The sequence below is a fragment of the Tasmannia lanceolata genome, unplaced genomic scaffold (genome assembly GCF_043159265.1).
Source record: "Tasmannia lanceolata isolate RefF3 unplaced genomic scaffold, GAP_Taslan_0.1 ptg000006l, whole genome shotgun sequence".
Classification (NCBI taxonomy): Eukaryota; Viridiplantae; Streptophyta; class Magnoliopsida; order Canellales; family Winteraceae; genus Tasmannia; species Tasmannia lanceolata.
In genome coordinates, this window is record NW_027518683.1 from 554,612 (window position 1) to 580,409 (window position 25,798).

Sequence of the window (25,798 nt, forward strand, 5' to 3'; positions counted from 1 at the left end):
CTATTATTTGTTTCCTGCTATTGAACTGGAATTATTCTTTGATCATCCCCATGAAGCCAATAAGATTATGAGAATATCTTGAGCTGCTTGTAAAGACTAGAGAGTAATGGTGGAGCATGGAAGGGTGGAGGAATAAGCAAGGAAAATGGGGTTTCACGCCATCCCCATTCCACTTTTAATAGTGTGACCAAACAGCGGATAACTCGGTTATTCCTGTCTACCACTAGGTGGGTGAGCACGTGTGCCATATTATTTGGTATAGCCATTTTATCCATTACAAAACTTGTAAAATCAAATTTCGACATGGTATCCGAACGTCACCGTACGTATTTAAAAATAAATAAATAGTAGGCCCACATTAGTTGATGATCCAAACCATTCATTTTTTGGGCTCACGTAACTAGACCGTGCCACGAACCCTCCAATATGTACGAGGACGACACTGTCTAGAAACCTTGATAGATCGGACGGTTAGATCATCCTGTTGAAATGTTTTTTTGGGTCAGTTTTTTGACATTGAGGCTCAACAAATGAATGGTTTGGATATGACGGGTGCTTGTGTTTTTTTTTATTAAATCTCAACTCAACTAAGCCTTTGTCCCAAACCAGTTGGGGTCGGTTAAGAACTCTGTAAATCATTCCCCATAATTTTAAGGGAAATGATATCTGCACCAAGGTGTTTCGATAAACAAGCGCTCCACTTGTTTGTCGTGTAGTATTTAAAGGGATTTCCAGAGGATATTACGGTTCTCAAAAAGCTCTTTAAACCCTTTAAATACTACATGATAAACAAGTGGAGTGCATGTTCATTGAAACACTCGGCGCATATATCATTTCCCAATTTTAAATAATATTATTTAAATTTAATCTTATTTGTAAATGAGACATTAATATCTTTAGAGACAATTATCTCTATCAATTTTAAAACTTTTATCACTATTATTTGCAAATAATCATGTTTAATGTCAAAACAGTGTGCATGTAATTAAGATTATATGCAAATACTATTTAGATTCATCGAGAGAGGTCATTGAGCAAACTGATTCGAGTTCATTGTTGTGGCAAAATCACCCCCTCATCAATTGCAATTGAGTGTATTAGGGAGAAGCCTCGGGAGGGTTCAAAATAGTAAATAGTAAGTGTTAAATTATTAAGCCAAAAGGATTTACAATGATAAAATATTAAGCAAAAAAGAAAGATTATTGGTATGCAGACGACATGATAAAATATTAAGCAAAAAAGAAAGATTTACTTGTTATTTTGATAATGGGCCAAACACAAGTTGTTTTAGCGCCCGCGAAACATGTTATATCCTACAATTGGTTTGACTCGACTCAGTTTACTTGTATTTACAAATGGGATATTAAACTCTCTTTGGAAGTCATTAACAATTTCATTTCTAAAATTGATATAATCATTATATTTAGGGAAATGATGAGATGCGCGCGTTTGGTATTTAAAGGGCTTATAAGAGCTTTTTGAGAACCGTAAAATCCTCCTCACAGCCCTTTAAATGATAGATGATAAGATGCTTCGTGCATCTTATCAATGCTTCGTGCATCTTATCAAAACAATGGAGTGTTGAAATCATTTCCCTTATATTTAACATCAAAGCAATTAAGCCATTTGCATGTAAGTGCAACGGAATGAAGGTGCGTTTGGAAAAGGTAGGTGTTCCTTTTGACAAGTATCATGGATTTTTTTTTTTCTACCCTTCTCATTTGTTGAATTTGTGGGGGGGAGATGAAGATCCACAAGGTTGTGTTCTTCACTCCAAATGACAAAATTGGCAAAACAGAAATATTGGTTATTTATTACTGGTTTAGGGAAATGATATTTGCACTCACTTGTTTTTTATAATGACATTCTAGACTTTATTTTCCACAAATTACGAATAACCTCTAAAAGCCACAGTTGCGGCTCAAATAATTTTAATCGTTTCTTTTCCATCGTTCATATCGGAAGAGAAGGAGGATGATACAGTGAATTAATATTGCTAGCATCCATCGCAGAAGGCATTTCGCAAATGGGCTGTTGCATGTGAAAGCAGCAACACCGGCTCACTTTTCAGCAGTTGTTCTCTTCATTCATGATGCAACAGCCTGCAAAATGCCTTGTGGAATGGACGGCTAGCAAAAATTTTGGACTTCACGGGTTTTACTAGACGCCTTGCTTTAAAACATGGAAAAGGTAGGTGTTCCTTTTGACATCTACACGATTCTTGATATGGGCATCTGGAAAAATAAAAATGACGATTCGTGGGTTACTTTAACGGCATCTCGCTAACTCGGTCACGCCAAACCCCTCCTCTCTGTTATTGTATATTGCTTGAAAATCTTTTAGATCGAGTTGAATACCAACGTGATAGTTCAGTCTTCTTGCTCCGTCCAATGGCTTCTTCCATCTTCTCCGTATTTCTTTTCCTGGCTTTCTTCACTTGTTTGTGCAGTGGATTTTATCTTCCTGGGAGTTACATGCGCACATATTCACTGGGCGAAGAAATATTTGTTGAAGTTAATTCACTCACCTCGATTGAGACGGAGCTTCCATTCAGCTATTACACTCTCCCTTACTTCAAACCAACTGGTGGGATAAAAAAGAGTGCAGAGAATTTGGGATAACTCCTTATGGGCGATCAGATTGATAACTCCCCTTATAGTTTCCGAATGAACAAGAATGAGACCATTTATCTCTGCACGTCAAATCCGTTAAACACAGATGAGGTGAAGCTCTTGAAACAGAGAACCCGTGATCTCTATCAGGTGAACATGATCTTGGACAATTTACCTGCAATGAGGTATGCCAACCAAAAGGGAATTAACATTCAACGGACAGGGTTTCCCGTTGGTTATACGGCAAGCCAAAGTAGTGAGGATTATATCATCAATCATCTGAAATTTAAGGTTTTAGTTCATGAGTACGAAGGCAGTGGTGTGGAGATAATTGGTACTGGGGAAGAGGGCTTGGGTGTAATTTCAGAAACGGACAGCAAGAAGGCATCTGGGTATGAGATAGTTGGATTTGAGGTTATCCCTTGTAGTGTTAAGCATGATCCAGAAGCCATGTCAGAGCTTAAGATGTATGGCAATGTTGATTCTGTGACTTGCCCAGCAGAACTCGATAAGTCTCAGATAATACGTGGCCAAGAGAAAGTTACGTTTACTTATGAAGTTGAGTTTGTGAAGAGTGATATTCGGTGGCCCTCTCGATGGGATGCGTACTTGAAGATGGATGGTGACTGGTTCTCGATTCTAAACTCCCTGATGGTCATATTTTTTTTGGCCGGGATTGTGTTTGTTATATTCTTAAGAACGGTGAGAAGAAATTTAACGAGATATGAGGAATTGGATAAAGAAGCTCAAGCACAGATGAATGAGGAGCTCTCTGGGTGGAAGCTTGTTGTGGGCGATGTGTTTAGGCAGCCAGATTGCCCGAAGCTTCTTTGTGTGATGGTTGGGGATGGTGTTCATATTGTAGGAATGGCAGTTGTAACGATTGTTTTTGCTGCTCTTGGGTTCATGTCGCCAGCTTCACGAGGAATGCTCTTGACGGGGATGATAATTCTCTATCTTTTCCTTGGGATTATGGCAGGTTATGTTGGAGTTAGGCTGTGGAGAACCATCAAAGGCAGTTCGGAAGGGTGGAGGTCGGTTTCCTGGTCAACTGCATGCTTCTTCCCTGGAATTGTATTTGTCATTCTTACCGTATTGAATTTCATACTGCGGGGGAGCAAAAGCACAGGCGCCATTCCCATCTCTTTGTATTTCATACTTCTGTCCCTCTGGTTTTGCATCTCAGTGCCGCTTACTCTCCTTGGAGGGTTCTTAGGAACACGTGCTGAGCCCATACAATTCCCTGTGCGGACAAACCAGATCCCTAGAGAAATCCCTGCACGGAAGTACCCATCGTGGCTCCTTGTTCTCAGTGCTGGTACCCTTCCCTTTGGAACCCTCTTCATCGAACTCTTCTTCATCATTTCTAGCATTTGGCTTGGGAGGTTCTACTACGTGTTTGGTTTCTTGCTTGTTGTCATCCTCCTGCTTGTTATCGTGTGTGCCGAAGTATCTGTGGTCTTGACATACATGCATCTCTGCGTGGAGGACTGGCGGTGGTGGTGGAAAGCCTTCTTTGCATCTGGTTCGGTTGCACTCTACGTATTCTTATATTCTATCAATTACTTGGTGTTTGACCTCAGGAGTTTGAGTGGTCCTGTGTCAGCTGTTCTATACCTGGGCTACTCGCTAATCATGGCTGTTGCTATCATGTTATCCACTGGGACCATTGGATTCCTCATGTCCTTCTATTTTGTTCATTACCTTTTCTCATCCGTTAAGATCGACTAGAAGATAGTATTATAGTGCAAAGATCCCTTTGGGCCTTTTCCTATTAGGGAAATGATATTCCCCCTCTCTAAACGGATAAATCCCCCCCTCTTTAACGGTTTCTGTGAGAATAGTTCCCTGGTTGAGGATAAATCATAAATTCCCCCCTTTAAGCTGCCTTTAAAGGCCCTTTTGAAATAAGGCACTGAGAAACTACATAAATGGTTTTACGCTCATCATGCTAACCTTTGTTTCTTTGGACGAAAAATGGGCATAAATTTCTTTTGCGCCTATTTTATACCCATCCAGGAGTTTGCATGGGAGGAATTCAGGAGTCGGATGCTTTTAGCATTTGAGTTCTGCTATGGAACTAACATTTCCACCGTTCAGTTGGTACAGATCTCATGAGAAATGAGATCCTATCCTCTTGATAAGTGAGGAACGACCTCCTATCAATCAACTTTAACTTGTATCACAAATCTTGCTTTGCCATGTTACCATAATCCCCCAATAATTTAAAATTGTTGTAACATAGTGGGTCCCCACCTTTGATTGATCTGAGCCATTCATTTGATCTTCTATGACCCACAAATCGTTCTGAGTATTATCTGTCACTAAATCTGAACCGTTGCTTAAATGTATTCAGCTACAAAAATTACATATTGTTGAATATTATGATTGGTGTACAATTTGAGATCCAAAGCAAAGGCCTGACAAGTGGGCGGTTCGGATCAATCAAGGGTGGGACCCACTGTGCTTTAGTCAAGACATCAACGCCTTTTCTTTTCAAAGTTACTCAAACTTAAAATCGATGGTCATATATGTCTTTTCCACTCACTTCCAGTTCCAGCTAGTTCGCATCATTTCTCGAATAGGAAAAGAAAGCAAAATTCAAAACAGACCGAATTCAAGATTTGAGATATAGCCGTTGGAGCATTTCTCTCAAGAATTTAAAAATAAAGAAAAAGAAAAGCAAATCCAAGATCCAAAATAGCCGTTGGAGAGAGATGTAATGCAAATGCAACAAATTTGACCGTTAGAGACTGGGGACTTCTTTTTCCTTTTATATTATGTTGTTCAGGTGGCCTTTTCATTCATACCTCACTCAGTGTTTTATTTCTGAAACAGAACCATCTCGCATACCTTTCAATTCCTTTGTTTTCTCCCTCTTTTTCCTTCCAACGGTTTAGCTCTCAAAGCATAGAACAAGATCACACCAAGACTACTACCGTCGTCTCTCTTTCCATCTCTTTTGGATTAAATGTGAGTACTCTCTCTCTCTCTCTCTCTCTCTCTCTCTCTCTCTCTCTCTCTATTCTACAATTCTTTTCTTTTCTTGAGAAAACAGAGGATTAATTGAGGTGTTCTTGATTTCTGAACTGCAGAGGAATCGGCAAGATGAATGATTTGATGACCAAATCTTTCACCAGCTACGTCGATCTAAAGAAATCGGCTCTGAAAGACCTTGAAGCCGGTCCCGACAACCTTGAGATGACGACCCAAGCTGATGCAAACCTGAACAAGTTCTTCGAGGAAGCCGGAAAAGTGAAAGAAGAAATGGGTTCCATCCGAGATATCTTGGGCAGATTGCAAGAGGCAAACGAAGAGATCAAATCTGCTTACAAGCCTGAAGCCCTGAAAGGCCTGCGAAACAAAATAAACACCGATATAGTGGCTGTCTTGAAGAAGGCCAGATCAATTCGCGCAAAATTGGAGAACATGGACCAGGAAAATGCCGCAAATCGCAGGCTCTCAGGCTACAAAGAAGGGACCCCGATCGATCGAACGAGGACGTCTGTGACCAATGGTTTGAGGAAAAAGCTGAAAGAATTGATGATGGATTTCCAAATGCTTAGACAAAAAACTATGGCAGAGTATAAGGAGACCGTGGAGAGGCGATATTTCACTGTGACAGGGGAATACCCTGAAGATGAAGTGATAGAGAAGATTATCTCTAAAGGGGAGAGTGAGAATTTTCTGCAAAAAGCGATCCAAGAGCACGGACGGGGGAAAGTTTTGGAAACAGTTTGTGAAATTCAAGACCGATATGATGCCGCCAAGGAGATAGAGAAGAGCCTGTTGGAGCTCCATCAGGTGTTCCTTGATATGGCGGTGATGGTAGAAGCGCAAGGGGAGCAGATGGATGATATTGAGCATCATGTGATCAACGCGTCCAATTATGTCAAGGATGGAACCAAGAACTTGAAGGGAGCCAAGCAATATCAGAGGAGCAGCAGGAAATGGATGTGCATTGGCTTGATATTGCTGATCATCCTGATCTTAGTCATTGTTATCCCGATCGCTACCAGCCTTCGTAACTCTTAGAGGGGTCTTTGTTTTATTTTTATTTTTTTATGCTTTTGTTCAATTCATTGTTGGGTTTGGGGTTGGGAATTTAATTTTTTGATAGGTTTCTGTTCTTCACTAGTTGGGATGGATGGTTCTTTTTGAGAGGGGGAGTTGGAGTTCTGCTCAAGCTCTTCTCTCCTGTCATGTCCAGATCAAATAAGATCAGTTGTGTGAAGTTCTGTTTGTTTTCTATCTTTTGGTGTAATGTTTGTTGAATCCTTTTTCTCAAAATGAGGGGAAAAAAAAAAAAAAAACCTTCCCCCTCTCACCTCTCTTTAACAGGCAAAATATATGTCATATCCAACCTCTTCACCACGCAATGGCTCCATTGAAATCAAGAACGATAAGACCTGTTATTCACCAAATTTTGTGTGACATGTTTGCATGAAATAAGTTTTTCAGTATGGAATTCCTACACAAATTTTTTTTTGTGAAATTCCCCAACAATTTCATTTTCTTAGTAGTTGGCAAAATAAAATTGTGCAGTTTGCAACCGCTTCTTTAATATGTATATGGTAGCTACATGTTATTGGCAAGAAATAAGTTTTTCAGTATGGATATTCATACACAAAATTTCATTTTGTTAGTAGTTGGCAAAATAAAATTGTGCAGTTTGCAACTATCTTTAATATGGTAGCTACATGTTATTACACCTTCTCTCTGAAATGTATGTCAAATGAGCATGATGGAATTGGTAAAAATATCAAGATACATGAAGGGGGGGGGAAAGGGAAGAATAAATTGGCAGTGTATATAGAAAGAAGCATGCTCAGAATATTACTTAAATATCAGACATGAAAATTATAGAAGAGAGTCCTCAAAGCTTGATGGATTTTCATATGGTGTAAGGAGAAAAAGGGAAATAAGAACTAGAGTTTCTACTGATACGAAGCAGGATCAATTGTCAGTGTAGTATGGAAAGAACCATGCTCAAAATATAACTTAAATACCATATATGGGAATTATAGAAGAGGCCTCAAAGCTTGATGGCTGCTCGTATAGACCGGGCGCCGCAGGGGGGTGGGGGAAAAGGTATATGATATAAGGGGGAGCAAGTGTAGTGGGGACAGATTAGAGGTCTTCAAAGCTTTTGATGTATTTTACCATGCAGAATACATTTATCATGGCCAACCCTCTTCTCCTTCCCCTTTTCTTCACAGCAATAACATGTAGCTACCGGATTAAAGAAGTAGTTGCAAAACTTCACAATTTTATTTTGCCAACTACTAACAAAATGAAATTGTTGGTGAATTTCACAAAAAATAATAATTTGTGAGGTATCTGTCACTCAACTAGTTGTGTAGGAATTCCATACCGAAAAACTTATTTCTTGCCAATAAGAACTAACATGCAAACATGTCACACAAAATTTGGTGCATAACAGGTCCTATCATTCTTGATTTATAATAAGGGGGAGTAAGTGTAGTGGGGACAGATAAGAGGTCTCAAAGCTTGATGTATTTTACCACGCAGAATACAGTTATCATGGCCAACCCTCTTCTCCTTGCCCCTTTTCTTCATAGCAATAACATGTAGCTACCATATTAAAGAAGCAGTTGCAAACTTCACAATTTTATTTTGCCAACTACTAACAAAATGAAATTGTTGGTGAATTTCACAAAAAAAAAAATTGTGAGGTACTGTCACTCAACTAGTTATGTAGGAATTCCATACCGGAAAACATATTTCTTGCCAATAAGAACTAACATGTAAACATGTCACACAAAATTTAGTGCATAACACCTATCATTCTTGATTTCAATGGAGCCATTGCTTCAGTTTGGTGAACCAGTAGTGTAGAAGTGCTTCTAGGGGGTGGCCCACATGGTCGAAGATTATGAAGATGTGTGTGGCCTCATTCATTTCAGGATGGGGGAGCTGACCATTTGATTCACTAATCCAAGGAATGCTTTTACAGGATATTTGAATCATATGAACATGATGGAATTGGTAAAAATATCAAGATGACAACATGAAGAGAAAGGGAAGAATAAATTGACAGTGTATATAGAAAGAAGCATGCTCAAAATATTACTTAAATATCAGACATGAAAATTATAGAAGAGAGGCCTCAAAGCTCATATGATTCAAATATCCTGTAAATAAATTTTCATTTTGTTAGTAGTTAGCAAAATAAAATTGTGAAGTTTGCAACTGCTTCTTTAATATGGTAGCTACATGTTAATGCACCTTCTCTTTGAAATTTATGTCAAATGAGCATGATGGAATTGGTAAAAATATCAAGATGACAACATGAGGGAAAGGGAAGAATAAATTGGCAGTGTATATAGAAAGAAGCATGCTCAAAATATTACTTAAATATCAGACATGAAAATTATAGAAGAGAGGCCTCAAAGCTTGATGGTTTTTCTTATAGTGTAAGGAGGAAAAGGGCAATAAGAACCAGAGTTTCTACTGATACGAAGTAGGATCAATTGTCGGTGTATGGAAAGAACCATGCTCAAAATATAACTTAAATACCATATATGGGAATTATAGAAGAGGCCTCAAAGCTTGATGGCTGTTCGTATAGATGGTGCGTTGGGGGGGGGTGGAGGGGGGAGGTGATATATAAGGGGAGCAAGTGTGGTGGGGACAGAGAAGAGGTCTCAAAGCTTGATGTATTTTAAATGAAACCAAAATGGTCCTTGACTTACTATTTACAGGATAATTTGTTCAAATGCCCCTTCACTTTGAATATTTTATGTAAAATGAGCATGATGAACTTGGTTGAAAAAAAACAAGACGACAACATAAAGGGAAAGGGAAGGAGAAGAGTAGATAACAAAAGGGAAATGAGAACCAGAGTTTCATTTGATAAGGAGGATCAATTTGGCAGTGTATGGAAAGAATCATGCTCAAAATATAACTTAAATATCACACATGAGAATTATAGAAGAGGCCTCAAAGCTTGATACTTGTTCTTATAGAGGAGGGACAAAGTAGTAGGGGATGGCGTGCAGTGGGGATGAAGAAGAATAAAAAGCAAACATGAAGGGAAGTAAATGTGAGGAGCAAAGGACATAGAGGGAAATAAGAACCAGAGATTCAGCTGATATGGAGGATCAATTGGCAATGTGTAGAAAGAGCCATACTCCAAATTTAACTCAAATATCAAACATGAGGTAGGGCATAGAACAAAAGAGAAATGAGAACCACAGCTCCAACTGATATGAAGAAGGATCAATTAACAGTGTATCCATAAAACCATCCGGGCCTTTTAAATATTTTTGTGAGCTTTTTTATTTGAGGATACAATAGCGAGAAAAGAAGTGGTGTTCATTTGGTTACTAATTCAGCTAGTTCTCCTGGCTCACATTGGTTGAAATTGTGGGCCCACCTATGGCAGAACCTCATTGTTTCCATCAACAGGAGATAAGAGCAGTGAACTTGTAGCCCTTGGACCACTGTCTCTCTTTTATCCAATCAAATAAGATGAAGTTTCTCGTCCATCGAATCTGACTTGGAATTTATCTCGATTAAAGATAGTATTTATAAAAAGGGCTCTACTCCTGAAACCCATAAAAAGTACCTTCCAGATACTGATGTAAATGGCAGCCTCAAGAAACTTGCCAGGACATCCCTACCTTGCTCATGACTGAGGGTGTCATCTGTCCTGATGAAATCAACATATGGCCCATCTACTGATACCTCTGTAGTATGAAGTTGTGTTTCCCTTAGTATCGTGGCGAGAGTATTAACCACATTTAATTCTTCATTTGTTTCCAAGCTATCTGATGCAGGGTAACGGTGCATAGAAGTGTAATTCTAAGTGTGGTAGGGGTATGCGGTGTCCAATTTCAGTGGCAAATCCAAATTTGAAGTAGATGGCTAATGGCCTTGTGTCACAAAATCAAAATTTATGACCTCAAGTATTGCTTGGCTATTGAGAAGATAAGATTTGCCAAGGAACATCCAATTCAGACCCTCAATAGACATAGGTGTTTAACAATGTGTAATGTTTACACCTTTAGTCGAAATTCAGGCTCAATCATGTGTAATTAACACAAGTGTGGTGGTCCAAGTAAGGCAAGATTCCACTTTTTAAAACAGTCAGTCAGTCATACATTTATGCCACATGTATTCAAGAGTGCAAAACTATAGCTAAATGTGCCACAAATCCACATAAGAGGTTGACATATGAGATGAGTAGTATGTCTCTGATAGGCATGTGTATGTTGTTGTGTTGCAACATGAACATTCAAGCACTAACAAGTGTGTTGAATTAGAGAATATGTATGGCTGTCCATGGACGGTTGACTCTAAGCTAAGAGTCTACTCTTTACACACACTTGCTTCAAACGATTGAATAGCATTTTTACACCTAATCTCATTAACTAGATTCAATCGAAATTACTTGATAATGTTAAGTAAGACCAATCGTCAGCAAGTTTTCTGGTTCCATGCCATTTAACTGTACCTCCGCAACTCAAAGAAGAAATTAACAGCTTCCATGATATTCAAATTTAGAAACCGGGACAATAATGCTTAGCATTGAATTCAGGTCATCATAAGAGTAAGAAATTTAAATTCCAGTTCTGTTTGTTACTCCAACAGACCTATGAACTGCATCCAAGGAGTATGGTTCAATACAAAAGCCTACCAAGTCAGGTAGTGGTCCTAAGCATTAAGAAAAATGTATTCAGACCCTAGTTAGGACTATGCTTTAAGAAATTCCAAATTTCAAGGAACTACCAAAGGCTTCAAAAGACATTCCAGTGACCTATCTTCGTGAGAATGACTAGTTCCCTCATATCAGTTTCTTAGGAAACATTACACATGCAATTAAAGTGCAATACATGTAAGCAAGGCAAGCACGTAATGTAACTACACTGGTGCAAACATCTTAATGGGATCTGCACTTTGATAATCTGTCCTATGCTGAAATTAATGCTTGAGAGAAGTTAATGCCGAAATTAATACTCTTTCCCTGCAAATCAACCGAATGAAGCTACAGTCACTTGTTGCCATTGAATCATTGTTGCATTAAATAAAGTTGACAGAAAGTTTACCCATCATCTAGCTCTAAGAATGCTTGGAGCTTTTCAGATTGAAATGTGGCTTCTTTTTTACTAGGGACTGCATTTTCAATTTTCCTCTTCTTTGCTCCATATTTCATGTACGGTGTCTTCGTGTAGCCACTAGCTTTCATTGGCCTTCCATGTATAACATTTCTTTCAATGCTCCCTAATGCCACTTCCTTTTGGGTCCATCGATATAAAAGATAGGAACTCTCACATCCCCACCCTCTTCATCCCCCTCACTTTTATCCCCACCCTCCCCTTCCTCTTCAACCTCCCCACCTTTGTCTCCACCCTCCCCTTCCTCTTCAACCTCCCCACCTTGGTCTCCACCATTATCCCTACCCTCTTCTTTCTCTTCACCCTCAAGTGGAGTCTTTCTCTTCTTTAGTTCCCCTACTTCACTTTCAAGCTTGCTTATCTTCTTCTTCAACTCATCAATCTCATTCACTTTTCTTTGGAGGTCCCTTATTCCACTCCTCATTTCTTCCCTCTCTTTCCCAAATGCCTGCAGCTCTTTCTCAAGTGCTTCTCTTTTTTGTTCGTCATGAACCTAAATGGGAATTTTAAATCATGCTAAAGATGATCGACAATATTTATTGAAACAAGAAAGAAAGCAAATATTACCTTTGAAGGCACAGATGGCACCGTGGGATGCTCTTTAACCAACACAATGGGCAGCTCCTCTACGACAACTTTTCCAACAAATTCCTAACATTCAACATTCAGAAGAGATATTGTAGTCAGCTCATATTTACTGCAAAGTGATTAACAATCACAAATAAAGTAATTTAAATTACAATACTTGTTCTTTAGCAGGTAACAGATATTCTTCCATTAAACGAGGTTTTAGTCTCCACACCACCTGAAATTCATTTCAACATTGGGTAAAAAGGGATTGAAATAAGATAATACACAATCAAACTTTTAATGTCACACCTGGGATGATTTGATCTCCCCCTCATGAATCAAATCAATCCTACTTGTGTGCTCTTTCCTCCTCGTATCCAAAGTCGTCTTCCACTTGAATAGACGTGGAAACACATCAGGATGGCTAGGAGCCCATAAGGTGGTATGCTCGAAAAGCCATATCTGAAATCAAGACATAATTATTTAAGCATGAAATAACTTACAAAGTATTTGATTTACAAAGAAGACCTATGAAATTTACCTGTAATAGAACAGAGCATTCGGTGGCATGTCCTTTTTTCTTCAAAGAATATCTATTTAATGTTCAAAATGAGATTAGGGTTAGAGAAGAGAGGAAGAAGAAGAGGAGTGAAGGATGGAGAGACTCCACTAGGGAGCTCTACACACATACAATGTATATATAGGCCCAAATAGGGCAAGTGAGTACAAAGACTACACTACCCTCTATACTAGAGGTAATGACTAAACTACCCTACAACATGTTATTCAACACTCCCCCTCAAGCTGGAGTGTATATACTTGGGAACTCCAACTTGGTACAAAGGAGATTACAACAACAACTAAAAATAACAAAAAGTACAATAAACCCATACACACATCCATCCAGCTTGGTATAACACTCCTCAAGCTGATGTGGTACATAATAATGAAAAGCATAAACAAAAGATAAAGGCCACCATGAACAGCATCGAGATCTACGGAGTACGGCAATAAAAAAGAGCAGCTCCCCCTAAGGTAGCACAACGGGGAGAGCAGTCATAACCGGGTCTCCCCCTGAATGAGAACCCGGCAATAAGTCTAGAACCATGAATGATAGAACTGTGCACTTTGGCAGGGGAATAACAACGATCCATCGATGGGGAAACCAACCAACCAACCATGAAGTATCGAACTGTGCACCTCGCCTGAAGATGAGAAGAAGAGAACCAACCAACGATGGGGAAACCATCGTCTGGTGACAAGGTCGACGGCATGAACATCGTTGCCTGAAGAAAAGAAGAAAAGGAATGAGAAGATAACCAACCAATGATGGGGACACCATCGTCTGGAGACAAGGTCGACGGCATGAACATTGTCGCCTGAAAAGGAGCCGACCAACGATGGGGACACCATCGCCCGGAAAAAGAGAGGTCGACGGAAAAAGATCATCGCTTGTAAGAGAGCTGACCAACGATGGATATGGAAACCATCGTCCGAAAAGGAGAGGATAAGTTATAAATCTGAGAAGACATCAAGACTGACTAGGGAGAACACCAAACAAGAATATAAAGGAAGCACAACAATGCTCCCCCTCGGGTGAGATCCATGAGCCCGGAGATAACAACAAGACATGAGAAGAAAAGAAAAGAACAAGGCAAGAAAGCAACATTCCTTAAAGAAAAGACAACATAAAGATGATACACCACGAAAAGGACAACCCCAAGACAATACGAAGGAAAAGACAATGACAACAATAACAACACTCTCCCTCAAGAAAAGACAACAAAGTGGACAACACTCCTAAAGAAAAGACACAAAGAACTACATGACAACACTCCCCCTCAAGTTGAAGGTCAAATACCTTCAACTTGCAACTAAAAAAAAACGAAGCCAAACAAGGCAACACACTTCTCTCGGACATTTCATCAAACACTTGGTGTGCACTTTGAAGAAGACAAAGAAACAAAGAGAAACAAGGCACTACACCTCTCTTAGACATTTGAGCAAACACTTGGTGTCCGCCTTGAAGAACTACATAAAAGACATAAAAAACAATATATAGAAGACAGTGTAAAGAAAGAGATGACATCAATACACAAAAAAAGAGAACCATAAGAAACAACACAAGACAAGAGGAAAAACAATACAAGATAATGCTCCTCCTCAAGTTGAGGCCTTCAACTTGAAATGAAAAGAAGACTTTCAAGGCACAAAACCCCTTTGAGAGAATTTATCAAACACTTGGTGGGCATCTTAGAGAGGAAGACAAAAGACATGAAACACAACAAATATAGACGGAGAAAAACAAAGATGAGAAAGAAGGACAAGAAGACAATACTCCATATGAAAACCCAAATGAGAGAGAGAGTAAATACGGCCGAGGAAAATGGGTTTGTCGAGAGAGAAATGATGACACACACACAAAAATACTGAGAGAGATTTTAAGGGTTTGAAACAAAAAATAGAGAAATACGAGAGAGACAATAGGGAAGAGAGTTCTTAGGGAAGATTTGAGGAGAAACTATAGAGAGATAAAGAGAGGAAAACGAGATATGAGAGAAAGAGATGAACGGCGTGGACAGAGATAGACTCTTCTTCTTTCCTTCTTGAAGGATCAACCCATTGGCTCTGATACCATGTTAAAAATGAGATTAGTGTTAGAGAAGAGAGGAAGAAAAAGGGGAGTGAAGGATGGAGAGACTCCACTAGGGAGCTCTACACACATACAATGTATATATAGGCCCAAATAAGGCAAGTGAGTACAAAGACTACAATACCCTCTATACTAGAGGTAATGACTAAACTACCCTACAACATGTTATTCAACAAGGAGTCTATGAGGTAGTCATAGACAACATAGGCCCATGCAATGGTTCCTAGATTCTTGATGTCATCTATGTAAGGGAATAAGTATGAATAGGTCCTATGGTCTGTTTCTGTAAACAGATTAGTGCCAAACAAGAGTAAGAACACATGTTTCACGGTTCACTAATTCTTTGTCATCTAAATTCACTACTGACTCAATTACTTTTAGAATCTCAGAACGACCGGCTGAAGGATTCTCAAACCTCCAACCCGGCACTCGAGCAGTACAAGTCCTGTCTATCTGTATTTTTCCCTCTCTCATACCTAAATCCAAAGTGAGTGCAACATCGGTTACATCAAATGGCACTAGCTCACTACCCAATCTAAAAGCTTTCTTCGTAGGTTCCCATGCATGCACTAACGTAGTTAAAATAGCCTTATACATGAAGAGACCATCTAGATCAAATAAATGCCAAAATGGACTATTATTAATGACATCTAAATGCACCTTCCTAAGTTTTAAGGACTGGATGTCTTTATGCAATCGGGAAGGACAGCATCTAGAACTAATGTATCTTCCCTGCAAAAAAGCATGATCAGAAGATAGTAAACACTAACAACAAAATGCAAATGAATGAATAAATGTTTAAAGATAAAATTAATCACCATTATAAAAGTATCCGAGCCTTCATTTTCCAGTAAATTGAATCAAAATTAGGTTAAAACCTGCAATAAAAATGGCATTATCAGAAGAAATAAACACTAACAGACACCTCTTGCTGTAAAAAAAAACAATTAGTAGCTCATCTCTAATAAATAGTGGCTCAACCTTCACAAATAGACAAATAGTGGGTCAATGATGCAGGAGCATCCCTTGTCCCACCAGCAGTGGCATTTTGGTTGTTTTAAGTCTACTTGTGCTAGTAGGGTAACTTGGTCATTTTAGTTCTTTCTTATGCCCTTTTATGTCATTTTCCTTTAGCAGTGGCATTTTGGTTGTTTTGTTAGAGGTAGTGCCATTTTTGTCATTTTAGAATAGCTAGGGGTGGTTTTGTCATTTCATTTTGTAATTGGCTATAAATAACCCATTTCCCCCACCAATGGGGAATTTGGCTGTCATTTGATTTGAATAAAAAAAAAATTGAATTTGATTTTGGCTCTAAGATCAAGACATAGATCTAGATCTAGAGATTGTTGTTTTGGAGGGAAATTTTCCAGAGCATGGATTTGAGCTTGTCTTTTCATATTCTTGCCTTGAAGATCAAGGTTTCTTCATCCTCATCAAAATCTGGAACCTCCTTGCTAGATCAAGATCTCTACGACTTGAAGAAATCGAGAAAGAAGAACCAGATGGAAGACCTGTCCCTGTTTGTATGCGATCTTGACGATTCTGGAAATGGAGCTGATCTTGGAGTAGTTTCGTATCAAGCTTCTTTCCTTGCATAGACTGGTAAGTCTTCCGTAAATCCTTCTATTATCTGTCGAAATGCTATGGACGATTCCACTCCAAAGTCACTAGAATCATTCACATGTTGCTCACGGTTTTAGTGTGAGGAATGGTTGTTTGAATTGTAAAACCTGAGCATTGGCAGATCCGACAAGCCTTAAATCAAATAGATTCCCTACACTCCTCAGGAATGATTTTTCCTAAACCCTATGAGCAGATGGAAGAGGTTTAATCTCAGATTTGGATAATAAAGAATATATGGTAGCAGAGTATAGAAAAGATGAACAAAGCTGCTCATATCTTGTTCTTGGATCTTGAGCTTGCCTCTATAATTGATTTTTTACTCTACTTCCAATCTAAAAGCTATTAGCATAAGGCACCCTTGGAACTTCAAAGTCACCTCGAAAAGTTCCTAAAATCAAGTTCTCAGCAGCCTCTGGAATTAGGTGCCGTTGGACTAACATGCATTTAGTTTATGTGGTGACAGAAAATGGTCGAATCATAAGGAGTTTTATGCCTGCGTATTAACAGCTTTGTTATGCACCTTATTCTTTCATGCATCTCTAAAATCATCTTGTTATTGATAGAATGCTTTTCAATTTGCAAAGAGGCTTGATTCCATTCATTCATTCTCTATCACTTAAGAATAATAATGGAATGCACATTCGGTTGAGAGAAGGCTACATTTCAGACATGATACAAGGTGATATTTAGCTTATTTTGATGCTAGTGGATGTACTTTGTAGTTGCTAAATTCAGCTAGATGCAGAGACTATGTTTTTCAAGGATATAATGAAAACAAACCCTGACACCTAGCTGCCAAGATTGGCATGGTTTTGTGCATGTGAAATTGAAATTTCCATGAGCCTTTATGTGGTAGTTAAGTTTGGAAGGAATTAAAGTGTTTCAAAGATTGGTCAGAACTCCGTGTTTCCGCCTACTTTTACATGCACTTGCCCACACATATGCCTCACTTGGGCTCGCCGCTTGTTTGACACATTTTCTCGCATTTAAAGTCGCCGCTTGTTTCACACCCTTACATCTCTAGAGCATTTGTTCCACACTTCCCCCACATAAAAGTGGTATCAGAGCATCCCTGTGCCACTCACCCTGCATCACTCAACTTGGTACAATAGGGGCTCAACCTTCACAAATAGTGGCTCAAATTGATCTAATAGTGGTTCAACATGTCTAATAGCAGCTCAGATTGGTCAAATAGCGGTTCCCCACGTCAAATAGCGGCTCAACTTGGTGTTCAAACTCTGCGCGCTTCTATCAGCTGGCACGTCGTTGACACCTTTTCTAGAAGCCATTACGCACTACTATACTAGTTGGTATAGATTTTCGATAGCCTTAGCAAGTGTGGCATGTCTTCAGCATAAACTTTCACAACTAATATGAGCTGAAATGCAGAAACTATCCATAAAACTGTAATGAAACAACCACGTGATGCAAGCCACATTTTCCTTACGAAGATCCATGGAAAAGAGAATTATAATTGTATGTAAAGGAGCAACTTGTCATAGGAGAGTTAGAGGAGTGAATTAGATCACCAGTGAGCAGCAGACCTCTCAGTTCAGCTAGCTAATAATGATGGCTCAATTATGCTCAAACACAGAACCTAGATCAAAATGAAGATTTCCAATAAAAACAGCACCAGAGCTTTAGAAATTGATTTCCTTTCCAACCAAGGTTACAACCAAAGAGAAATGACCATCCAATATGTGACAAACAAAATCATAATTGAGCCCTCTTCATAAATTGAAATACAGTTCCTGTGGAAACTTGAGTGTTGGCCCATGTGGCAACCCGAAAGAGGGGGTGAATTGGGATTTTAAAACTTCTGTTCTTTTATGAACAATTTAATAATTAAGATTAAGATCAAATTAACAATTAAGACCAGTGTAGATAAAATTTAATGTACAAATAAGTAGAGAGAGAGAGAGTAAGAGTAGAGTGCACCAATTTTATAGTGGTTCGGCCCAATACCGGCCTACATCAACTCTCACGAAGATGTCCCCCCTCTTCGTGGCTTCACTATCCTGAACCTCTTACGGGTGAAGTCCAAAGTCCAAACAGTTACCAAGGATTGAAACTTCGGTTTCGGCCACAACAAAAAAAATTCGGTTTCAGCCAAAATTTTGTAAAAAACAACACGTTTTGGCATTTTCCAAATTTTTTTTCCGAAACTTAGGTCAAAATCTGGGCCGACACCGAATTAATGTACTTTCGGTGTCGGCCCACAGCAAAACTGACACATGTCGGCCGAAATTTAAAACCATGACCGTTACAAGCTTTTGATCCCCGAGGTTGAATCCGTGCCCTGACCACGACTCCAAGGTTTATCCCCCAGCTTGACTACAAGGGTTGATGCGGTGACCTCCACCAAGTACAAAGAAGATGAACTATGGCCTTCTCAAAGGCAAATTTACAATGAAAGCTCTCACAAATAAAAACAAGAAAGATTACAATTGAATCCTAAGTCTAATCACTCAAATAGTATTCAAATAATGGCACAAAGGATTCTCACACTAAGGTGGTATGTGTGAAAAGAAGGCCTTGGCATGTTGTGTATGAGTTTTGGGGTCATAGAACCCCTCATATAGAGGAAAGAACCCAAAAATAGCCATTTTGGATCATCCAACGGGCAAAACGTACAAAGCCCAAACGTCCACCCAAGTAACCACCAGGCACTGGGCAGTGTCAAGATTCATGGTTGGATGTCTGCCCAAAGCTGGACGTCTTCCTAGTCCTCTTGGCCATTTTTCTGTGCATTGGCCAGATGTCCGCCCATAGCAAGACGTTCGCCCATAGCCGAACGTCCACCCACAATTTTGGGCAATTTTCCTAGTTTGCACAGTAGACTTTGGAAAATTACATCTCCCTCGTTTCTTATCGGATTTTGGTGTTCTTGTGCATTCCGAAAAGCTAAGAGAGTCTATTTTTTGTTAAAAATAATTTTAAAATATTTTAAAATTTTCCTAGTGCCATTATCCACCTATAACTAAGAGGGGGTTACAATTACACTCTAAGACTTGACAAAAACTTCTTCAATTCTTCACTTAAAAGTCTTGAGATCTCATTTTCTTCTCCACATATCTTCTTCTAGCTTTAAAGCCATTTCACTTAGCTCCATTCTACATGGTTTTGAGTTCCATGCTCCTTGACTTGGTTCTTTGATAAGATCTTCAATTAGCTTGCTAACACAAAACACGGATTAGTACATTCAACTAATAAGGTGTCAAGTTGTGTTTGGAATAATGAAAACATGACTTACAGAATTTCCAAGGTCGAACCCTTGGGCTTACATCCGGGAATTAGGCTTGGTCTATGGAAAAGATGTCCTCAAATCAGCTTGGACACAAAGGAGTTTCAGTGTGAATTATGTGCCTGTAAAGTGCTTCATAAAGAACTTTACAGGAACAGAATTCAGGCATTCACAACTTCTGCTGTGCATCCTAGGACTCAGTTTCAGTTAATTAAAGAATTCAGGGATTCTTAACTTCTGCTGTGCATCCTAGGACTCGGTTTCAGTTAATTAACTTTCACAGGTGACAGATTTCAACACTCAGCCCATGCGAACTTTGCCAACATTTTCACATGGAACAACTGTTAGCACAATGGCTTATTGGAAGAGTACTTCAATTCCTCTATTTAATTGTGGAAGTGAATGTTGCAGTGTAGCCAATATTCAATGGTGTGGCATTCCCAGAGTATTTAGCACTAAAGGAAAACCTCAGAGTTCATTCCAACCGTTGTAACAACAATTTCCAAGCGCTGAGTGTCCAAAAGCATACGCAACAGTGCACAGAGTATCTGTTAAATGATGTAGGCAAGGAATTGGAGCTTCAGGTTGCACAAAGGTTAGAAAGTTTTTACACCTTTATGCAATTAAGCTCCTCCAACTTTATGGAATAATGGATCTCTGTCTTGGCTGAATGTTTCAGGGCTGGTCAGAAAAATAGTTCGCCAAGCCAACTCTTGGGCCTAGGATGAGCCTTGGTCGAAATTAAATTCTTCCTCAAAGTGAACTGGTAAATCACTTCAAATAAATTAATAATAGAAGCTCATAAATCCCTCAATAGTCATGTGAAAGTGATTCCCAGTTAGTATAAGACACATGGCCTCAGGCTCAAAAGTGGCTCTCGACTGACTCAGCAATAATTTTTCTTCAAATTAACTTTAGCTAGACACCCTATTTGGAAGCAATTCCATAAACAATTTGTGGGTCTCAGAGAGAAGAGCCTTCAGCTACATGAACAGCTAAAATAATAGCCAATCACTGCCAAATTTCCAAGAAGCTTACAATAAGAAGTGCCAATCGAACTCTTTCACATGCCCTTTATCAAACATTACAAGTAACACGTGAATTCTTGATATTCAGCAAAGGTCAGGGCCGATGTTAAACATTTCTCATGATTTTTATCAAACATGAGACATGGAAGAGCTTAGAAGCGTACGGTTAAAAATAAAGCTTGGAACAGAAAAGAAACGCAGAAAGGAGAAGAACAGAGAGATTATGAAAGATTTTTCAGGAGAGAGAGACAAAAACTAATACCAAAAGACTCACGTAGATCGATGAAGAATGTAACCTGATGGAGCTCAAAATCTCTGACGGTGGTGCTCGGTCTCTAAATCTCTTCTTCACCCATGCATGCGTACTCTTCTTTGAGTCCCAACCTCTTCATCACATATGAAGCTCCAAACCTCGATGGCTTGAATCAATGCAATGCATTTGCAACACTTCAAACAGATCCTGCATGTGAGGCTCGAGGGAACAGTCAGCGAGCTGTATTTCCCGGAGGTTGCATCTCGTCCCTAGAAAATTACTACATTTCCTAAAAAACCAGTTACATGCATTACAATTACAAGGGGTAGGGGTAACCCTTCTCCAGAAATGAAAAATAGAAATTTCTGGAAAAGGGTGTTTTCGTAAATGCCACGAGGAACCCTCGTTGAAGGTGTCGTTTGGAACTTGGAATGTGGTAATTTTCTTGAAAGTTTGGAAATTGGAACAGTAATATTTCTCGATCTCTCTCCTCTTTATGGTAAAAAAAAAAAAAAAAAATAGTTCCATTTCTTATAGTCCAGTATTTTTCAAAAAGAACTATACGGCCTACACCCCAGGATGATTCAAACCTTCCATTTGACGTCCACAACGTAAATTGGTTGTTCCCCAAAAATCGTTTCCATGAAGTTAAGTAATTTTAAAAAAAAAAGATGTTATAAGAATGAAATTGGCACTCCCTAATTTAATTTGACAAAGGCACTAATCATTTTTTTCCCTCTCAATGGCAGAGATTAGTCTAGCTTAAAAACCATTTTTCTAGTCTCAGTCATTAACGACTTATTTTAAGGGCGGTGATATATTCGCTCCTTCCAATCGGCATTGCCTCCTTTTGGCAAAAATAATCACCATACTCTTCGACTATGGCGGTTAATATATCAACAAATCGAAGGATAAGGATCTCCTATATAGAGGATTTTACGGGTAAGGCATTGTAGATGCCTAATTTTTCCAAAATTGGATTGATGTTAGCTTGGCGCGATGATGATTCCAATGATAAATTCATGCCTGGAGATAATACGTATCCTTGTGATATTGTATCTCTAGCATGACAACCAGGAAGTTTCGGTACTCCTTGGATTGTAGACTTATAGTCTATTGTAGGCACATAAAGTGTAAAAGTTCCCACTTCAGAACCTTTGTTGATCACAAATATCATCCAAACTGAGCACTAATTTGACCCAAATGAGTTTGCAACTACAGCCATGGGCTTGCATACCTGTGATACTTGAGATCAAGCCAAGAGACCAGCAAAACAACAAAAAGCTAGCTAGTTTCGAAGCCCCTGTCAATATTTGTGAGATTTTCGTATGTTTTACTCTGTACAAAAATTATTTTCGTACATATTAAATATGTCCCAAAATTTTCAAGTTTGCATGAAATTTGTTTTGTACGAAATCTTCATTCTTGCATTCTTAAAATGTACGAAATCTAGATCGTACGAAAACCAGATCTGTAACCACTTTTTTAAATATAGTGGGAATTTTCTCTCCCATTGTGCCTATAAACAGACCATAGTTCTATTCATTTAGGAACTTTTGATTTTCTATTAAATTTTCTTCTAAAAATTTAGAAAATTCCTTCCTTTTGTGAGAAAAGAAAAGAAGATCTCGCCAGAGTTGATAGGAATCCGACCGAAAAACTTCGCTATAGAGATTCCAGAAGGAGATCAGGGTTTTAAAGGTCTTGTCTGATCCCCCTCATTTGAATTCTCCGTCGAATTGGCCGGAGAGGATTGTTGAGGAATTGGAGCGTCGCCAAAACTCATCGTAGTATGTCGCAAGCTCGCTGGAATTGTCTTCAAAGAGGTTCTAAGCTCCATTTAGTTTCAGTATTCATATTGGGTTGGCCTAGATCTAGGGGGAACCAAGAGAATTAGGGTTTCTAACCCAAATTCTCATGGTTTCTCCCCAATATTGTTAGATCCAGCCTAGGTTTTCAGTTTCATGTCTAGATTTCTTTCCAATTTCAAATTATAATGAGATCTAGTGTTGAAACTTGAGAATTGTAGATATGTCGTCCACAATTCCCAAACATCCCCAATGGAACTCACTGTAATTTGAATTCCTGAGAGATCCAGTAGATAATCCGGTAGTAACTATGTTCTAAATAATCCCTAAGAATACTATTAGAGTTTGGATCTAAAAAATTCCAGAAAATTGTGCAAGACTCTCGGATTCTAAAATTTCGTACAAATTACAGTGTAATTTTCGTACATTTTATTTCATACGAAATTCCATTCCCGGAGTTTCACAAGTTCAAAAACAAAAATGGTACGAAATTGCTTTCTATATTGTACGAAATTATAAAACAGATCCAGTTTTGTACGACATTACAAAACATATCTAGTTTTGTAGGAAATTACAAAACAGATTCATTTTTGTACGAAATTTTCAGATCAAATCAAGATTAACACATAATTTTTTGATTTCTGAGTTGAGATTTCAAAAGTAAAAAAGATTTGATTCATAAGACCAGGATTTCTTGGGCGTGAATGGTGGTGCCTAACACCTTCCATTCACGTAACCAATACGACCTCATGCTTTGGTTAGATCTAAAGGTAGGAGACAAAAGAGGGGACAAGCATTAATTAGAGAAAGATATTGTGATGAGTGGAGAGAGAGGGTAGAGAGAGAAAGAGAGACCACCATTTTCAAGAAAAGATTTTGCTGATGTCAGCAAGGAAAAAGTTGATGTAACCACTAAATATCCTCCCACATAAATCCTAGGAAAAAAAAAAAAACCAGCAACCAAATAGAGCTGACCCATTCCTAGGTGGCGACTCTTAAATATTTATTAGATATGGTTCTGGTAAGGATCTTAGTTTGATTTTATAAAGTTTTTCACAAAAAATTTTGGGATTTCAAAAACAAAAGCACAGAGGACAAGACTTGTGGGGACTTTGGGAACTCTACAGGCCTATTTATTTTGAGGCCAAAAATCCAACCCAAAGTCAAAGATTTAAACCATTTTAAACCATATATGAACTCGATTATGGGCATATCATTATCTCTCATTTTTTTTCTTGATCGAAATTGTGTAAAAGGTCAGGGTCATTTAATCTTCCAGTGATGGGAATCCATGGTTTAGATATTTCCTTCTAGGACATTCATTCAAATACCACAAAGGCAAGAAAAAAAAGCATGATTGAAATGTCAAACTCCAGTGGGATGCCATAAACGGAGACCACACAAGGTGAGTAACTGAGTTTCCAAGCCAAATCCTCTGGAATCCAACAACTCCACTCAAGTGCCAACCAATTTCAACGACTCACAAGCACGAGCAGTGACTGCTAAGACCTTAAAATCACTCTATATTGATCGTCTTGGTTGAACCAATACTCTACTCTCTGACAAAATCCTCATAATGTTTGCTAATTCCAATATGATTTCTAAGGATTTAACACTTGAAGATCACTCGGCAAACAATTCAATTACAGAAATGATGAAATTGAGAAGAGTACATCACCGGCATCCAATAGAAATCTACCATTGCAGCAGAGACAAGTCATTGAGTATGAAATTTCTCAAAGCCTTCCTCAACATTCAAACATGAAACAGATGCCTTGCCTAGAAATGATAAACCCCTAAACAAATGTCTCTGGATCTGCTCTCTTTTTATGGATTTTTACTAGCATTGGGACCAGGCATGTGCATTTAACAATCCAATTCCACAAGTCATGAATGGATACCCTTTTAATCTCAAAATGAAAGTAATCTACTGCACGATCATTAGAGCAGCACCCAGTCACTAAATAGGTAAATTCAATTACCGCATAACTATGGCTTCACTCTATTAAAAATAAAATTTCAGGAAAGATGACTGCATTCATGGAATAGAATTCATGCAAGAATGATAAAATATACCAAGAAACAAGGCAGGCGTACACCCGACACCGGCACCTGAATTTTTTTATGGTGGTCTGCTCTCCAAGCGTAACCTCTTCTTCTTCAACAATTTAATTCTTTCCCAAATCAAAAGCCTCAAAATGATAAGACTTTCCCCCTAATTAAACTAACACTAGCTAATATAAAGGGACCAAAATACCTTCCCACACTTTAATAAAAGACGAACTACAATTATCCTAGACTAAACATGAAACCATATACTTTGGCCAGGACCCCTCTCTACATCTCATGTCACTTAGTTGAGCCCCTACTATCACCTAGTTGAGCCCCATGTCACCATAATGAGCCCCAATTAGACAGAGTTGAGCCCCCAGCATACGAAACCGAACCCCAGCTCCAAATCTCTCCTTTTTAACTGGATTTTTTCTCATTAAAAGTCATTTTAAACAAAGATAGTCAAATTATTTAGCAAAAATAGAGATTTAAACAGAATCTCATGGAACTATTGTTGGAAGAAAATAAGCTCTCTCGTTTGCCGATCGGTTTTTGTCGTAAAAGGGTGTCTTTGTGGGCTGAGGAAGAGTGAAAATGAAGTTTAAAAGAAGGAAAAGGAGGAAAATGAAGTAAAAAAAAAGGAGGAAGATGAAGTTGGTCGTTGAGGAAAATAACAAACCAGCAGTCGCAGAGAAATAGTAAAAAACAAAGTGAGAGCAAAACCGAGAGAGGAAGGTGAGGTTTAAAAGTCCTAGGGGGCATTTTAGACCTTCTATCCTTACAAGAAAAGGAAGTGATATATTTGGTCCTCTTTT

The 25,798-nt window shown here is 38.7% G+C and overlaps 2 protein-coding genes, 1 long non-coding RNA gene and 1 pseudogene across 7 annotated transcripts; 3 read left to right on the top strand and 1 right to left on the bottom strand.

Moving 5' to 3' along the window:
- Positions 1-2,390: 2,390 nt before the first annotated feature.
- LOC143878101 (transmembrane 9 superfamily member 12 pseudogene) lies at positions 2,391-4,343 on the top strand (annotated as a pseudogene).
- Positions 4,344-5,378: 1,035 nt separating this feature from the next.
- On the top strand, positions 5,379-7,036 carry SYP111 (syntaxin of plants 111). The gene is made up of 2 exons (XM_077380479.1): positions 5,379-5,585; positions 5,708-7,036. Exon 2 carries the CDS (start codon positions 5,721-5,723, stop codon positions 6,645-6,647), a length of 927 nt encoding a protein of 308 aa, XP_077236594.1. The 5' UTR covers positions 5,379-5,585; positions 5,708-5,720; the 3' UTR covers positions 6,648-7,036.
- Positions 7,037-11,186: 4,150 nt separating this feature from the next.
- On the bottom strand, positions 11,187-25,766 carry LOC143879157 (uncharacterized). Of its 5 annotated transcripts, none has more exons than XR_013251153.1 (8): positions 25,008-25,766; positions 15,794-15,853; positions 12,864-12,915; positions 12,632-12,784; positions 12,498-12,557; positions 12,320-12,403; positions 11,684-12,245; positions 11,187-11,601 (listed from the first exon to the last, which is right to left on the bottom strand). XR_013251153.1 is itself a non-coding variant. In XM_077381353.1 (7 exons), exons 5-7 carry the CDS (start codon positions 12,528-12,530, stop codon positions 11,859-11,861), a joined length of 504 nt encoding a protein of 167 aa, XP_077237468.1. In that variant the 5' UTR covers positions 12,531-12,557; positions 12,632-12,784; positions 12,864-12,915; positions 15,794-15,853; positions 21,145-21,397; the 3' UTR covers positions 11,187-11,858. The 5 variants fall into 5 exon arrangements, 1 of the variants encoding a protein (XP_077237468.1); XR_013251152.1 differs by lacking the exon at positions 25,008-25,766 and adding an exon at positions 21,167-21,397; XR_013251151.1 differs by lacking the exon at positions 25,008-25,766 and adding an exon at positions 21,145-21,397.
- On the top strand, positions 16,252-21,644 carry LOC143879159 (uncharacterized). Its single transcript, XR_013251155.1, has 3 exons — positions 16,252-16,577; positions 20,254-20,437; positions 20,522-21,644. It is a non-coding gene; the product is annotated as an uncharacterized LOC143879159 (long non-coding RNA).
- Positions 25,767-25,798: the final 32 nt, after the last annotated feature.